This window comes from Salarias fasciatus, chromosome 7 (assembly GCF_902148845.1).
Source record: "Salarias fasciatus chromosome 7, fSalaFa1.1, whole genome shotgun sequence".
NCBI classification, from domain to species: domain Eukaryota; kingdom Metazoa; phylum Chordata; class Actinopteri; order Blenniiformes; family Blenniidae; genus Salarias; species Salarias fasciatus.
In genome coordinates this window covers 1279410-1297447 of record NC_043751.1, presented here as the reverse complement: position 1 = coordinate 1297447, position 18038 = coordinate 1279410, and the positions used below count along the sequence as shown (strand labels likewise).

Sequence of the window (18038 nt, the reverse complement as noted above, 5' to 3'; positions counted from 1 at the left end):
AAAAACTTACATTTTGATTCACATTTTATAGGCTTTTACATAAAAACAATTCTTTTGTATTATTTATTGGCATATTAATTTATTTACTGAGCCATTTTTATTTCTGTATTTTTAATGGAAGGTTCCGTTTGCCATATAACACAGACACATTGACATTCATTAGTAGACCTTGGCCATGGATAAGTTGACTCATAGATGTATATCAGACAGATAAAAATACAGACTAAACATGGTGTACCTCAGGGATCTATCTTCGGCCCACTCCTCTCCATCTGATGTAGAAATAATGTTAGAAATTACATCATACACAGTTTTTTTTTCAATGACAATTATTTTTTTTTATCACAAAAACTCATAATTGATCTCCAAAAGAAGTGAGATGAAGAAATGGTTGAGGTCACACTTGTTTTTTTTAATTTTTAGATACAAATCTTGAAATGTAATCAAGGAAAAAAAGACTGATTAAAAATTAGGATTAGGAATAAATGGATTTCATTGTCCCCTAAAACGTGGTTAAATATTGTTTCTAAAGGTGGCTGATGGAGGAGATAAAGATGTCCACATGGTTCTGTCATGACCTTGACTTTTGCCTCAATCTGAGCAGTCATCACTCCTGTTCAGAGTTCTCGGGCTCTTCTGGACGTCAGAAGAACTCAGGAAACAAACTATTTTCACTCATTCTGGGCCTGGAACATCGTCGTTACAGTTGGAAGAAATAATGAATTGAACTGGAACAAACTCTCTTTTGGTTTGCTACACTCCAGTTCAATAAATAAAAATGATCTATTAGGAATATTGAGTGGTGGCTTTATTAGTCAAGTGTGTATTGTTCATGTTCTGTATGCGCTGTATTTTTGTGACGAGAGAGAGAGAGAGAGAGAGAGAGAGAGAGAGAGAGAGAGAGAGAGAGAGAGAGAGAGAGAGAGAGAGAGAGAGAGAGAGAGAGAGAGACCACTTCTGATGTCTGTATTTTGAGATGTTGTTCATAATCATAAATGACCAAATGTTAAAAAAGCTAATCTTGTCTGATGTCCTGATATCTTCTTCATTTGTCGCTTTACACCCTCATGACAGGATTTCCTCAGCTAAGAAGAGGAAAACATTTACCGGTGTTAAACTATTGGTTCTTCTTTTAATATTCAGACTGGGAGCAATAAAACCACGACTGAAGTTTGACTGGAGAACAGACAGTGCAGCCAGGAGTCACAGACGGGTCAACACAGCCACTCTGATTAAAGTCCATTCCTTTATTTTGCTGCTACAGTTATCTACCTATCTGTACAAAAGTGTTGGAAAACTTATCAGTCCAGTGATCCCACTGTAAACAGAACGCTTCACAAGAAATGTAGAACAGGAGAGTTCCTGTCTCCGGGTGAGGGCCGAGGCCGAGGCCGTCCCGAGAGGAGAGGACCGCCGGCGCTTTCACAGCTCGCTCCGTCTGAAGACATGAGGCCGTTCCCCTGTCCGGACCGCCGTGGAGCCCTGCTGACTGGGAGGAGATCACACCCATGGATTCATGCACGGCGTGAAGGTGGAAGGAGGCTCAGCCCTCAGCTGCTGCTTCTCTGTTCCACTCCTGCGCCAGCCTCCTCGTTGCTCTCCTCCTTCCTGTTTGGACTTTGTGAGAGAAAGATTCCTGAACTGCCTGTTTTCCTTTAGGCTGCTGTGACTGGAGACGTTTCCCCAGCAGGTTCACCACCACTTGGATTTTGATATATTTTCTGATGTATTTTCTCAGAACTTTTCAATATTTTTTCTTTTTGATGGATTCAGATGTTTCTGCTGTTAAAGCATGATGAGTTCCATCACTCAGTCCCATGGAAGCAGAGACTCGGGGACTCGACCAGAGAAGCGTTCTGTGACTGGAGCAGAGAAAAGATCTGCTTCCAGCTCAGAGAGAACCCTGTTCCGACAGTCCTGTTTGTCTCCACATCCTGCTCTAGAACTACCAGCAACACCGATGAATGAATCTATCATCACTCATCCACCTGGATCACAACACGGTCCGCACTATTCCAGCGAGCTGTGCGTTAATCTGCGTTAGCTGGCAGCTTTCACAGCGTGTCGTGTTCCCGGTGAACTCAACACGGCGGGACTCATCCCGTTGAAACAGAAACATGTTCAGCTGTTTTCCACTTTCAGATTGATGCAAGTGACAAAAAGACCAAAAACTAAACCCGACAAAAAACAGTCATTTGTGTTCCAAAGCATGCAAAACGTTAGTCGTTTTCAGATATGATCTGAAACATTCAAACGTGAGAAAGCAGAAGCATCAGTGGTTAATACGTTTTAGATATCTGGCCGTTAGCTGCGTTTGACATTGTGAAAGCAGAAGGTAGAAGCTCTTTGACGGTTTCCACCATCTTCCAGACACTTTGCACAAATAACACACACTCTGAACACGGTGTGAAGACACCAGGCCACTGGGAGGAGCTGAACACACGACGTCTGTGTTTACACTCACGTCCAGCTTCTCCTGTCTGTAATAGCTGCCTCCTTTTAGCTTCCTCTTTTGTCCTTACTCACAAAATTGCACTCCCACACACACCGATGGACTCTGAAAGAGCCAAGTTAACACATTCAGTACACACACACACACACACACACACACACACACACACACACACACACACACACACACACACACACACACACACACACCTGAAAAACTCTGTGGTGTGACACACTTTAACATATGAGAGGATTATGAAATATGACCTTCTTAATGAGTTTTTTTTTACTTAAGAGGCTTTTTGACTTTACACTTATCGTCTCCTGCCTTAAAGACGTCTCTACGTGAGTGAAAACATAATGTGGCATTCTGACGACGTTGTGAACAGCAGGGTGAATGTTTGAACATGAATGTTAAAGTGTGTGTCTTCAGTTGTGGATTAAACAGAGTGAGTTCTGATGGGAGTCCTGCTCGAGCTGCTCTGACCTCCATGTCTCCACACACTGCATGCCAGAAGGTGAGAGTGTGTCACACACTCCCGTTTCAGGACGAAAACAAAACACAGACTGGTGCTGCACGGGCTGCGGCGTGTTAGGAGTTTACTTTACAAAACAGAGTGACAGGAGCCTTGCTGTCAGGCCTGATTCCAGCTGCGTCGCGTGGACGTCCTCCTGGAGCCGGGCTGACGAGGACGCAGCTGCGGAATCAGCCGGAAACGACTAAAGTGCAGTTCAACGTGGGTCTGTAGAACGTGACAGTGTTCTGGTCTGTTTACTGCAGTTTATGTACCGAATCACAAGAAAACAAACAACGGAAGAGCAAAGTGCTTCTCAAATAAAATACACTATGTACACAGCAAAAAGGCACTGGCAAAATATATTAAGATCTAGTATAGTGAGCTAGTTAATAAACTTCTTTTGAAAATACATTTTTCTCCTGTCGAGATGTTTTCACACCGAGTCAGGATGCGGACGACCGCGGGAAAACGAGCCGACTCCATCCTGGGAGGAGGGTTTCAGTGACAGATCAGCAGACTGGAGTCACCGAGAGGCTGGAAACTGCTTTTCTTCCTGCTGCGACACATTTTCACTTTTCACTGCCGCCTCCTGCTCAACCCTCAGCACTTCACAGCTTCACAAACAGTAATCACTTCATCTGAAATGGCCAAAAACCTCCATGAACACAAGCTGTTGTCATTCTGGACAGAAAAAGTTGACCTTCTCATCTTGTAAAGCCTCACTGGTCATCATTTTTAATACAGCAGAAAGCAGAAAGCCAACATCACTGTCTGGTTCTGCCAGAGGTGCAAAATAAAACTCATTTCCTTTTTCCACTTTTGACCATGTGCTGAGTTTTTCTGAAATAGAACATAAATGAACATAAATGCTGTGAAGAAAGTCAGAAAAGTGTCTGAGAGTCTCCACAGCCACAACACTGGAGCTTCGCTTCAAGCTCATCTGGCCAAAGTGGAGATGGGAGTAAGACACTCCTGACAAAAAGGGGAATGTTTGTTATTTACAGAGACTGCAACGAGAGTGAACATAAAGAAATGAGAGTGTGCAGAGGATGGTTCGCTTGCTCCCTGCCTGTTCGGTGGAGAGGGACTCATCGGACTCGGTGTGAAAAGATCTGAAGGCACAATAAAACCTGGGGCGACATTCAGGAGAGATACCTGTGCAGTCAGTCAGTCCTGTCATGTTGACACAAGGAGACACAAAGGAGTCCAAAAGGGAGGAAACGTGCTGCTCACAGCGTGAAGAGAGAGAGAGAGAGAGAGAGAGAGAGAGAGAGAGAGAGAGAGAGAGAGAGAGAGAGCGAGCTTGGGGGTGGAACAGGAAGCTGCCATAGCAGGAACAGGCGTCTGCACTCGCTGGCTGACGGGACGAACGCAGCAGGACAACGTGGACCCGGAGCAGAGTTTTAGGAGTTGGCAGAGGAGGCTCTCCGGCCGGGGGGCTGCTCAGTCCATTCTGACGGGCTGGTGGTCTCGATGGGGTCGATCTGAGGGAAGACCACGAAGCACAGCCTCTGGCCCACGAACGTCGCCTTCTCTGTGGGCAAAAACACGCCACAGGTTACAGACAACACAGAGCAGTGATTTAGGCTTTATTGAACTGGAAGTTTTATAAACCTTTGACCGCAAAGTATTCTGTGAAGTTTTTCACAATGAATCGGTGTGATCAATAAACATTTTGCATTCTGTTATTTCAGTCATGTTTCCCTTCATGGAAAGTGTGAAACCCCGTCTGTTTCCTTCCAAAGATGCATTTCTTCCCCCAAAGTGTGAATGATTGTGGAAAAACCCTGAGATGACATGATAATGGGAGCGATGGACTGAGTTTCATCATCTTTATAAAGGAAACGCTCAGATCACAGCCTGGAGTGGTCACCTGTTGATAACGGGTAAAACAGAAACCAACACACCTGTATGAGTCGCCTGAGAAACCTGAGACACAAAGCCCTCATGCACAGGAAGACCTGCCTCCGACACTGGTTCAGGTGGAGGTGCTGACCACCTGCTGACTGGGACTGAACATGTCTCCCGCCGCTGTTAGTGGACAGGGCGTCTTTCTGTCCTCCTTCCTGCACGTCACCATCAATCAGAGAATCTGGAATCAGCTGTAACTCACCGATGAATTTGTAGATACACCGGGGCTTTTCCTTCCAGTGGACGCCCAGGAAGTAGACGGGTACGCCGGTGAGCATGATGACCAGGCCCACGCCGCAGACCACCGGCTCGGAGTACAGACTGAACCCCAGCAGCAGCGCCCAGAACATCAGGTAGCACACGGGGACCAGGAGGTTCACCTGGCGGACGGAGGACAGGCGGGTCAAACGGCTGCAGGGTCAGCGAGAGGTCAGCGCGAGGTGCCCAGGAAACCTTGATGGGGCGGAAGAGGTTGGGCTTCTTCCAGCGGTAGTACAGCAGGCCGGCGATGGTCACCCCGTACGACAGGTAGTTGATGAAGGACACGTAGTTGATGAGGTTGTGTGTTTCTCCAATGCAGAGTATCACGATGGTGGCAATGCACTGAAACACAGCCAGACAGGAGAACATGGCGACTCTGAGGGAAGAAGTGGCGGATTCCACAGTGAGTGCGTACGTACGCAGACGAGCAGGGCGGGGATGGGGGTGCAGTTCTTGTAGTGGATCATGGCCAGCAGGCTGGGCAGGTGACCCTCCCTGGCTCCGGAGAAACACAGCCTGACGGCAGACGGAGGGTCAGCGGCGGCGCCGAGACCACGTCCACAGAGACCCGGGTGCCGCACACTCACCTGGACGAGGTGAACAGGTAGCCGTTGATTCCTCCGAAGGTGGACAGCGCCACAGAGATGGGCATGATGACGGAGAAGACGCCGAGCAGCTTCTCACCGAACGTCTGGACCAGACGACAGAGAGTCAGGATACGGCTCCGAACCGGACCATGGATGTGATGATTAGGATCATGGACCTGCGTCATGGGCAACTCAACCAGACCCTCAACCAGACCCTCAACCAGATCCTCAACTGGACCCTCAACCAACCCTCAACCAGACCCTCAACCAGACCCTCAAACCAGATCCTCTATCCTACAGACTAACACGCACTGAGCACCTTCCAGACGAAGCGTTAGTGCACGGCCGGGGGAGTGTTCCTGAGTGCTCAGCTAGCTCAGCTAGCTCAGCTAGCTCAGCTAGCACACAGCCTGGATCAGGAATGAGCAGCTCTCATCATGATAACGGGCAGAATGCCATGCTTTCAGTGACATGGATATCCTCTCCAGATATGCCAAATGAGCTTTCTTCTCTGAGAAACTGGACGACAGAAAGCACAGAATGGAGACGAGGGCACAGAGACGGGTCATTCTACAGAAAACAACCTTTAAAAATCCTTTTGTCCTTCAAATTTTATGAACCCAGTAATAGTGCAACATTATCTTAGCTTATGTTTAATACTCAAAGATACTGACCTTCATGATATTTACTTTTTATTTGTTCTTTCCAACCTCAGCAGGGAAAGGTCACACAAATACATTGTTCCATTTTCATTCCGGCACCTCTGGAAGGATCCCTGCTCGATTAGCCACCATCTGTGACCACTAGATGTCCCTGTATGACCACAGAAAGCTGCTACACTGCATGCTCATTTAAATCCTGGTGTGAGGTGTCATTCTAGTCCATCACCAGAAAAACATGGAAAAAAACAAAAGTGCAATGTGTGTGTGAACACACAGTTAAGCTCACTTTATAGAGGATCTTTGTAAATCAGGCTCACCATGTTTTATCCGAGTCCTGAAGGATCAATAATCTGCAGGATTATGACATTCTTAGTTCCCAGCTCACACGATTCCTTTCTCAACAAGCATCTACCTGTATGAGTGAGTTTTTGTATTTTTAGTAAATGCTTTTTTTTCTCGAGACAAAGACTCATTTTTGAAAGATCCAAATGTCAGGAACCAAAAAAGAGATACCAGCTGAAAATGTTGCACAGGGTTATTTGGGCTCAGTGACCTTTTCATGTCAGCTGTGACAGACTTTCATCCAGAACAACCCAGACCAGTGTCTTTAAGGTGAAGGACTGAGATACAGAAGTACTTCAGATAAAACTGTCGAGAGACGAGTCCATCATTAAACGTCTGTCATCCTGCTTTCGTGCAGTGGAATTCTGGGAGTTGTGGCTCATTTTGCTCAGGACAGTGAATATTGTGCTGTCTGTGTCCAAGCTGCGGAGCGAGTGTACAGCCTCTCACGCTTCCACCATTACTCACTACAGCCACGGCGTTGGAGGACAGCAGCTCCTCGGGCGACATGGACGAGAAGTAGGCGATGTTGGTGAGCGTGTACACAAAGGTCACCAGTGGGATGGAGATGTAGATGGCACGAGGAAGGTTCCTGATGGAGGCCGCAACGGCACGCCATGCACAGACAGGACGGTCAAAAGCAAGACGACATGCACGGAAGATGATCACAGTCAACACCAGCTATGAGAGGAGCGCTTTCAATGACATGTCTGAAAATGTAAAAACATGCAGCTGTTTCTGCAGGTCCACCATCACAGAGCTCAAACATGGCTGTCGAAAGATTCAGTTCCTTAATTGGGATTAATCGCAGAATTCCCATAATAAATCACAATTATCTGTGTTTTGAATTGCCGATTTAAAATTTTGTTGCTTTGCATTTGAAGGTACATTTAAGCCCATAACTGAAAGCTTTCATCAGTTCCTCTAAGAAGTACTGATGCAGTAATTTCAATGATTAACTTAAATTCAGCCAATCTCTCAGTCTGTCTTTTGGTTGTGGAGGCAACAACTGGGGTCTGGAGGAGTTCAGGAGGCCATGGAGGAGGACGGACAGTCGGCCTCGAAGAAATTCTGGCAAACCGTCCGGCGCCTCAGGAGGGGAGAGCAGGTCTCCACCAGCACTGTTTACAGTGGAGGAGGAGCTGCTGACCTCCACTGGGGATATTATTGGATGGTGGAAAGAATACTTCGAGGACCTCCTCAACCCCGTCACCATGTCTTTCATGGAGGAAGCAGAGGCTGCCCTTTGTCACCGGTTCTGTTCGTCATTTTTATGGACAGAATTTCTGGGTGCAGCCCGGAGCCAGAGGGAATCCGGTTCAGGCACCAAGGCGCCCTGGCCCCAGTGGAAGAGTTGAAGTATCTTGGGGTCTTGTTCACGAGTGGCGGATGGATGGAGGTGAGACTGGCCGGCGGATCAGTGCAGCGCCTGCAGTGATGCAGTTGTTGTATCGGTCCGTTGTCGGAGTACAGCCGCTACTCCTCCACATCCAGAGGAGCAGCTGAGGAGGCTTGGGCACCTATTCAGGATGGATGCCTCCCTGGCGAGGAGTTCTGGACATGTCCCACCGGGAGGAGACCCCGAGGAAGACCTAGGACACGCTGGAGAGACTATGTCTCTGGGCTGGTCTGGGAACGCCTTGGGAGAGTCCGGGGACAGGAAGTCTGGGCATCTCTGCTGAGACTGCTGCCCCTGTGACCCGGTCTTGGATAAGCGGTAGAAAATGGATGGATGGATGGATCAACCAATCGCCATTAAGCATTTTATTTGATCACAAATAACAAAATCACATGACTGCACAGAATTCACAGAGACCGGCTGAATTTAAATTAATTTTTGAAATTACTGCGTTGCAAATTCCTGGAGGGACTGATTTCTAACCAGAGTGTCTCATTAAGGAATCTAATGAATACAAAGACAGAATTTCTCTTTTGACTTTTTTGGAGTTTCTTCCAAAATAAAGTGCCATGTAACTTAATACAATGTCTACTTCATACACAGTTTTCAAATTGAAAAATTCTGATTATTTGCAATTAACTTTCACAGCCACAAGCAGAAACAGGAGAAGAAAATAAAGAACATAAAATCATTGACTGAAGTGTGGAGAAGTCCAGCTCCTGCCCCTTCATCACTACCTGGCCTTCACTCTCTGTTTCAGTATCACCTCCCTACATCAGCACTCGTATTATGCATTAACCTGCAACAGGCAAGAGAATTAATTGATTCATTATGTCACTTCATGGTGCATTTACAGCACAATTCAAGCTGCAGGTTTTCCTGTCAATATGAGCAGATCCCTCAGTGAAACCCATATAAAGGTCAGCTAAACTACCTCTTCATCTTCAGACAGTCCATAAACACACTATCAATCACTAAACAACACATTCCTATGCTCCTGCAAACCACCAAGCTTCTCTTTCTGTGTATTTTGTAACCAGATCTGGCCACATGCAGTTCACCCTTTAACCCTAACCCTATGAAGTGGTTCATATTTACCGTCTGGGCTCCACCACCTCCTCCGTCACGTAGTTGAGGAAGTTCCAGCCGCTGAAGGCGAAGGACGCCTGCAGGAAGGCCAGAGCGATCTGTCCCACAGATGGCGTCCTGTCCAGGGAGAAGGCCACCTGAGGAGTCAGGGCCTCGTAGTTCCCTGCAGGAGGAAGCAGGCGGCCGGCGTTAATGGGCCCGGGCTTTGGGCAGCGGCGGGGCTTCAGGTTCCAGCTGGGAGATTTACCATTGCAGATCTGAACCAAACCCACGATGATGATGAGGCCCAAAGCCATCAGTTTCCCCACTGTGAAGACGTCCTGGATCCTGGTGGCCATCCGAACGCTGGAGCAGTTCACCCAGGTCAGCAGCACTGACGAGAACACGCACACACACACACACACACACACACACACACACACACACACACACACACACACACACACACACACACACACACACACACACACACACAATAAAAGGTCAAGTGTGGAAGAGGGTAAAAGTTTCTTCATCTTGATTCATAAAAAGCTGTAACTGTCAATTATTCAGCAGTAGTACTGTTCTTGTGCATGTGTATGTGTGTGTGTGTGTGTGTGTGTGTGTGTGTGTGTGTGTGTGTGTGTGTGTGTGTGTGTGTGCATGTGTGTGTTGTCTTCCATAATTTCTTTCGCTAAAACGTCACTGTCAGTCTCTTAGTCCTTACCTCCAGCTGTCACTTTCACTACTGCTTGACAGTTCCCTCCTAAACATACTACAGTATGTCTGTAAACCTTCTAAATGTTCACTAATCCATCAGTGTTGAAGGGCTTTGGATGTGACCAAACCTCTCGTGAATTACAACAATTAATTGGAGACTCTGTCTTCAGAATTATTTCAGATCCAAAAACAACTGGAACATCTTTTTACATTACTTTCAGTCCAAAAATAGCACTCAAACGTCTTATTGGCTTCATCAATCAGTCATAAAATGTGAGCCGATCTACATGTATGATACACATTTAGAGAAATGCAAAGCTGTTTAAATTCTGTTCTAAATTCTTGATAAACTCCTTCAAGCTCAACAGTGACGTGCTGGTGGTGTAGACGCTCTGAGATTGACTCAGTAACTATCATCCAATAGTTCTGGAACCGAGCTGATTAACTCAGAAACAAGAAGCAACATATTGTCTGCATAAAACAAAGTATTCTGTGTAAAGTTAAACATTTTATTCCACTAAAATGAAGATTTGAGATGAGTAGCTGCAGCAGGCGGCACTATAGCTCGATAAAAAAGCCCTGGTTTCCTCTCCCAAGTGTAAAATATTGATGAAATGAGACTATTCTGGGTCTTTGTAAAGAATATCTATCCATCTCAGAAATATTTGAGTTATTTCAAAAGAGGATTACATGTTTTATTGTCTTTCAGACGTGGGGAAGATGCTGCCATTTGAAGGACATTGTAAAAATTCTCGTCTCATGACATTTCTGAAGGGAAGAGTGATTCCACCCTGTGGAGACGTCAGCATCTGTGTTAGAAAACCTCCTGAAATATAAGTTTCCATTCTGGAGCCTTCTGGTGTCCTCGGACACTCTGGTGCCGCCCAGCCTCTGAATTTGCTTCTAAACGCCGTCCAGCGAACTGATGCTGAGCAGAGAAGACGGGTCAGCGTCTGTTTCCTGGCTGCCGAGGAAGAACATTAAAAATTGAAGAGCGTTGAGCGTTCGGCTCGGCGAGACTGAGAGTCTGCTGCTGGAAGCATGAACGGCGGAGCCGTTAGCTCGGCCGTTAGCGCAGCGCTAAGCTACAATCAGCTGCCATGAGCCAGCACCAAGCATGTGAATGTGAGATTCTTCCTCTAGTGATGCCTCCTGGGGTCAAATCCTGGGCATCGTGTAATATCCATCTGCTTCTTTTACAACCTGTGTTTGTATATTTTATCATTTTTAGCTTTAATGCTGCAATCAACCAGTTATAATGATTGCAGGAACAAAAGACGCTGTGCTTTAACACACATCATTATTGATCATCTTGAATTTCTAGATTCTGGATTCTTCAGCAGTTTGACAGATCACTGCGCTCCGACCAGCACAAAATGAAGTATAGCAGCAGGACACACTTCGGTGGACGCCGTTCAACAAAACGCTGTGGGGAAGTAAAGAGCGGCTGGAGAGATTTATAAAAGCTGTGGCGGGCCAGGTGAGGAAACGCCTCTCGGCCAGTTCAAAACAGCGAAGAGGAGCTGACAGGAGCGTGTGTGTCACATGTCGCTCAGGCCTGAAGCTCCACGTTTGGGAGGTGAGGTGAAGCTGACACGCCGAGGCAGCGGCCGGTCGCCATGGGAGGCAGGAATGTGGGAAACGGCGGAGCGAGGGAGGGCGTGATTGTTTCACCTCGTCCATCACTGCCAGCGGCTTTGCCCCGCTCTCCCTCAGGACGGCCTCGCTCTCCGGCACAAAGGCGGGCTGTCAGCGCCGCCAGACAAACCACTTCCGTTGCGCCGGGTGAACAAAGCGGTGCGGGTCTCCCCCGCCACCCAGCGAGAGGGAGGGCCGAGCGGCTCACGTTCCGGGACCCGCTCCCAGAAAACAAGAGTGAATGATGGCGTCAGAGGCAGCGGGTCACATGACGGAGTCCCGCCGGGCTGCCGCTACCGGGACGGGGTCAGCGCCGCAAGAGCCTCACCACTGCTGCTTCTGGTTCTGGTTCACTCTGTAACTGGAGGTCAGTGTTTCTGCGTCTCCAGGAAAGTGAAGGAACGTTGCACCAGTTTAAGACTCAGGTTTTATTTTAGCTCAGCAGATTTCCATTTCTCCCTCGACTCTCCTCCTGGATGCATATTTCACTGCTGAGGCTGTAACAGCGCTTACATAAGAGATATTGGACATGTGGAGGCCTGGAGGAGTGTGTGCTGCTGCCTGAATAATGCAGAGACCACACTCCCGATCTCCACTGGGCCCTGTGCTCCGCCCACCGCCGCCAGAGGACAGGAAGTGACTTACGGAGGCAGGTGGCCGACAGCATGCGGGTGGCCATGTACGGCGGGACGCAGTTGGGGAAGACGGGCTGCAGCACGTAGCTGGAGAAGGTGAGGGCGATGACGGCCAGCGTGGTGGGGTACATGATGAGGACGGCGCTCCACAGCAGCAGGAACCTGACGAGTCAGCAAAACCAAGAGAAACCGTCTGCAGCAGCCTGAAACTTTAACAATGACTTTGAATTCAGCTGCTGAACTGATGGCTTGGACTGATGGACGCCTTCAGATGCAAAACAACACCAGTTAAAGCTGCTGTAGGCAGGATTTTGCTAGTCAATGCTAATGTTTCTGTGTTTTCTTTGGATTAAATGTTAGAGTATCCATTGATAATCCTTTAGGAGTGTAGCATAACTGCTCTACCGCGAGGGCGCAGCGTTTCCATCTGTCTCTGTTCTGAGCTGAAAAGGAATCTCGACAGCTCCAGGTATCTTTGACCAATCAGAAGAGCCCCTGAGGCTCTAACCGTGATTGGTCGAGGGGCGTTTGTCGCACGTTCTTGTGGGAGGGGCTTAACTTGCATAAGGGCGTGATGTCAGAGAAAACAGGACAGGATTGGCTGTGCTGGGTTTCAAATCGCCATCTTAGATGGGTCAAATCACCATCTTGCTTAGGTAACCCTAAGCAAGATGGCGGAGATGCGGAATCCTGCCTACAGCACCTTTAAATAATGCAGTTCAAAGCATGTTTAATAGTGATTTACTGTGGAAATAACGCAATTAATGGTGATTAAAAATCTTTTGACAGCTCTAATTAAATACATCATTCTGATGTTTTTCAAAGCTTCTGGAGTGTTCCACAGTGTGATGGGTCTGCTGAGTGCAGCAGAGGCTGGAGGAGTTTCCTCAGCCGGCCCCCACAGATTCATCTACCAGTAACCCCTGCCTCTCAGCCTCTCAGTCTCTGCCTCTGATTTACGGGGGTGTTAAAGAGATGTTCACGGCTGATTTCCGCCGGCGGGGCCGTGTCGGGTGTGATGACAGTGTGTGTGGACGGTGCAGCGGCCGCTCACCCCATCAGACCACCGAAGATCTCCGTCACGTAGGAGTAGTCTCCCCCGGACTTGGGGATGGTGACGCCCAGCTCGGCGTAGCAGAGCGAGCCCAGAGCGGCGATGCAGCCCCCCAGGAGCCAGACCACCAGGGCCAGGCCCACCGAGCCCGAGTGCTCCAGGACCCCCTTCGGGGAAATGAAGATGCCCGAGCCGATGATGTTCCCTGAGGAGAGGGGGGAAGAGGAAGGTCCTGAGAGTCTGAGGGCCTCTGCAGCAGGTTCCCTCCTGAGCACAGTCTCACACACCTTCAGGTCCCTTCACACACTTCGCTTTTTCACGTTCAGCCTGGTTTCTAATCTTCTCACACAGTTTTGTACTAAAATTGAGATGTGATGGAAGAAGGGTGGAGGTTTTTAATCCACCTGTAGAGAACGTGAGTGAACTCATGGAAGCACATGGAGATGAACATCGAGCCAGACGGTCTGCGGAGTCACTGCTGTCAAAGCTCAACAACAGCCGAGCATGTCTAATCAGTTACATCGCACAGACGTTCAGAAGTGGTCCGTTCTGTTGGCAGAATGTTCATTGTGATCCACTGTGACGCGCCAGACCAGAATCACTGCCAGAGGATTATTACTGAACACAAAGAGAACTCAAACGGTCCGTCATGCCCTCCATGTGTTAAAGTCAGAACAGGGTTGGTGGAGCACTGTTTCTGCAAGTTACTTTTAAAAAGAAATTATTAGTTACTTCCTCAAAAAGTAACAAGTTAGTAACTGAGTTTGCAATATTTTAAAAGTTACAAATTACTAGACAACGTAACTAATGCATTACTTTAAAAAACATGCTTCAAAATGTCAAAGAATCTGGATCCCTCTTAATAGAACTTTATGATGCATGTTTAATTATTGATGATCCAACTGAATATATGATTAATGAAAGAAATGGACACTTGACAGAATAAATTACAAACAGGAAACACTACATTAATCTAAATTATTCAAATGTCAGATGTATCAGATTTCATTTGTAACTGCAGATAGCATTTCTACATTTGTAAAAGGATAATAAAACACTATAGATGCCTGTACTTCCATTTAAAGGCTGCCTTTGAATAATCAGGGCTCTATGGACTCTCCACTGCAGTCATTCAGAAGACTATCGTTCTGGCTGTAAGAAGGCCTGACCCCAGCTGGACAGTGACCTCTGACCTCTCGAGGTGTGACTGACTTCACCTTTATCTGCATTCAGCCTCACGTCCTCCTGCAGAACGGACTCCGCTGGGCGTGAAGCCTGTTCTCTCCAGCTGTCAGCTCCCAGCCGCCCCCCCTCCACACACACACACACTCCGTCCAACCACAAAGAGCTGTACGAGCCAGTGAGTTAGAGGATGCAGAGGCCATCAGTCAGCCGGGGGCCGGCCCCTCCCGCCCGGGGCCTCAGTATGCAGCGTGGAGGACCAGCGGATCCGACACATTCAGGCGGCGGCGCTACCAGTCGCACGGCAGGAGGCAGCCAAGTGGCACACACTGCCATTACATAACCAGACATAAATTAACCCGACCGGGCGGCAGAGGTGGGAAGTGACCTACTCACCTCCTGCTCTAACTGCAGAAAGATGTACAGGCTGCCGACTTATCATGCTGAGCAGATCCTGCTTTCCTCTGGCTGCTCTGGCTGGGAATCACCATTAAACCTGATGTATTTTCCATACATTTACCATTAGGACCCATGTAAAAACTGATCAGATACTCACATCCTGTTGAAAACTACTGCAGTCTGAACTGCAGTTCTGGAAAAACACTCCTTTTTCATGACGCTTGACGTGAATGGTTGGTATGTGGGGATGGTTTGCTCTGATTAGGAACACAGTGAATCTCTAAGTACCTGCAATGTTAAAAAAATAAAGAGCAAACCTCCAAAATATCCCATGACTGACGACACTGGAAGGAAACAGCGCTGAAAATGACATTAGCAAGTAAGACTGAATAACATGCTGAAAATCATCCTGAAAACACTGAACAACCACACTCTGCTAGTTCCAACGAACAGGATATTCCACATGAAGCCAGACAGGGGCTGTGCTGTGTTCACACTCAGTTCACTGCAATATTTACAGAGCATCTTCCTCCTCCAACAGACAGACTTGTCTGTACATTAGAATCAGTGTATTTGGGAGATCTATGTCGGTATTAGTGACTGATTTGGATCTTTTGGTGATTTTCTCCTCATGAAGCTCGGCTGACTGTGGAGAAACAGTTTGATGATCATTTTCAGAGCTCTCTGGATCCTCCCTTCTCCTTCGAGTCAGTTAAAGCTGCAACAGCAGCGGAGAATCCCCCTCAGGATTACAGAAACTACTGATGGAGTGAAGCGACTGCACTCAGAGGCCGAGTGCACAGCAGCATCCTGTGATGCTGCGCTGCTCTCCAAACGGCTGAATCAGGGCGGCTTCAGGCCACCGCTGTCCAGGATCTCACTTCATCTGCTCTCATGCTGGAGGCGATGGAGGGCCAAAACATTATAACAATAATAACACACAGAATGGGATGAAAACCAGTCCGAATTTATATATTTATTTAATGCTTTAGAGGTGTTACATTGAGAAAAGCCTTTGATTTTGAACTATACTTAGAAAATAGAGAGCAGTTTGTCCAGATACAGACGGGAAAGAGCCGTTTGAGCAATATGAACCGTGGTGTACCTCAGGGCTCTGTCCTTGGGCCACTAACACTCAATTTGTGTGCAAATGACTTTGAACCCTAAGTGATGTTTGTACTTGAAATGTTCTAATATTGCACTGAAATGAATGGCACAGCTGATGTTTCAGATTTATGCAGTGTAAGTCGTGAAATAACTTTCTAATGACTGTTCCCTAAACGGTTACCATTAATGCTACTCAGCATTCGTCACACTGGTGTAGAAGTCACATTCATTTTCTCTCTGAACTCTTTCTGACGCTGTTTCTGGTTTCATCATTTTGACTGTAAATTCTGCTGTGCAGAGGTTTGCAGAGGTTTTTTTTGTAGTGGAGGATTTTCTGTAGCAGCGCCACACAGCGACACCTTATGGTTCCAGGTTATATCATGATATATCAATTGTATAACCTGCCAAATTAAAAAAGTGTGACTTATTGTATAGAAAATATCAGAGTGAGAGCATCACTGTGAAGCACGGAGGAGGCAGCATCATAAGCCGCGGCTGCTCTGCCTCGTCACACAGGGACACCGAGCGGCTGCAGACGGCGCAGGACCAGCCAAACCATTTCAAAACAACGTCCGATGATTTGGGCGCTTATGGACGCTTGACTGATGGTGAGCCGGGGCGAAGCAGCCGCTCGATCCGGTCTGTGGGTCGGAACCACCTCAGCGCCAAAACAATCAATAAAGACAACCAATCACGGAGGGCATCACACTGCATCGCCAGACATTTCCCATCATGCACCAGGCCACATTTTCCAAACTGACTCTTATTCAATCAGCTGTCTGAGTTTAGGCTGAAGCCTGATGAGTCCAGCAGCCGGTTCTCCGCTGTCCCTGCAGCTGAAGCAGCTGATGGTTTGAGGAGAGAGAACTCCAGAGGAGACGAGAGGCAGACCCTCTGCAGGACCCTCTGCAGGACCCTCTGCAGGACCAGAGCAGACCCTCTGCAGGACCGGGTCAGACCCTCTGCAGGACCAGAGCAGACCCTCTGCAGGACCGGGTCAGACCCTCTGCAGGACCGGGTCAGACCCTCTGCAGGACCAGAGCAGACCCTCTGCAGGACCGGGTCAGACCCTCTGCAGGACCGGGTCAGACCCTCTGCAGGACCGGGTCAGACCCTCTGCAGGACCGGGTCAGACCCTCTGCAGGACTGGGTCAGACCCTCTGCAGGACCGGGTCAGACCCTCTGCAGGACCGGGTCAGACCCTCTGCAGGACCAGAGCAGACCCTCTGCAGGACCAGAGCAGACCCTCTGCAGAACCGGGTCAGAACCTCCATCAGGCTTTATCAGCCCCCCAATGGGCCTGGACTGGACCCTCAGGGACAGTTCAGACCCTCGCTCAGCCCAGATAGGACCCTCTGTGGGCCTGCTTTTGACCCTCGGGCCACCTGTTTGACAACCTGCCCCCCCTCAGACTGGTGGCCCTCCTGTCTGCAGGACAGAAGAGGGGGGCCGAGGCCAGTTCCCAGGTCCTGCTGCTGTTCCTGCTCCAGCAGGCAATGTTGTTCTGCCTGAGGACCAGCAGGAGCAGCAGAGCCAGCAAGAGAACCAGGACCAGCAGGAGCAGCAGAACCACCTGGACCACCAGAACCACCTCAACCACCTGGACCACCAGAACCACCTCATCCATCTGGACCAGCAGGACCACCTGGACCACCAGGAGCAGCAGGTCCACCATGCCCCTCCTCCTCCTCCTGGCCCCCCTGCGGCTCCTGGAGCTGGTCCTCCGGGGGGGTCCAGGACTGGAGAGAGTCGTGCAGGAGCAGCAGCAGAGGCAGGTCTTCCTCCTCCTCTTCCTCACCTATGATGATGGTGCACGCGCTCAGCAGTCCGATCTCCTTCTTGAGCGTCACCCTGTCGGGGCCGCGCTCCTTGCCGTCCTTCTGCGCCTCCATGTCGGCCAGTCCGGGTCCCGTGCTGCTCCCACCGCTCCTGTCCTCTCCTCGCTCCGCATTCATGCACGCTCAATGGGCTGCGCTTGCGCAACAACCTGCCCCTGTCCGGGGTAGAATATTAAATACCCCGGAGCGCGTGAGGCGTTCAGGGACCCCGGGAGGAAGCAGCGCCCCCTCCTCACCAACCGCCCCGCAGGTGGATGAAATGCCCC

General features: G+C 48.7%; 1 protein-coding gene across 1 annotated transcript; it reads right to left on the bottom strand.

Annotated features, from left to right (window-relative positions):
- Nucleotides 1–4372: 4372 nt before the first annotated feature.
- On the bottom strand, nt 4373–17889 carry LOC115391488 (asc-type amino acid transporter 1-like). The gene is made up of 11 exons (XM_030095762.1): nt 17733–17889; nt 13247–13451; nt 12203–12354; nt 9468–9593; nt 9230–9383; nt 7201–7324; nt 5729–5832; nt 5561–5657; nt 5334–5483; nt 5083–5260; nt 4373–4503 (listed from the first exon to the last, which is right to left on the bottom strand). Exons 1-11 carry the CDS (start codon nt 17887–17889, stop codon nt 4373–4375), a joined length of 1578 nt encoding a protein of 525 aa, XP_029951622.1.
- Nucleotides 17890–18038: the final 149 nt, after the last annotated feature.

Excerpts from the sequence above, each read along its gene's own strand:
- LOC115391488 (XM_030095762.1), bottom strand. The coding sequence starts at position 17,889 with ATGAATGCGGAGCGAGGAGAGGACAGGAGCGGTGGGAGCAGCACGGGA. Across the intron at positions 9,594-12,202 it reads GCTGTCGGCCACCTGCCTCC|TGCTGCTGACCTGGGTGAAC; the intron begins GTAAGTCACTTC and ends TGTTCTCGTCAG. Across the intron at positions 5,261-5,333 it reads ACCTCTTCCGCCCCATCAAG|GTGAACCTCCTGGTCCCCGT; the intron begins GTTTCCTGGGCA and ends TCCGTCCGCCAG.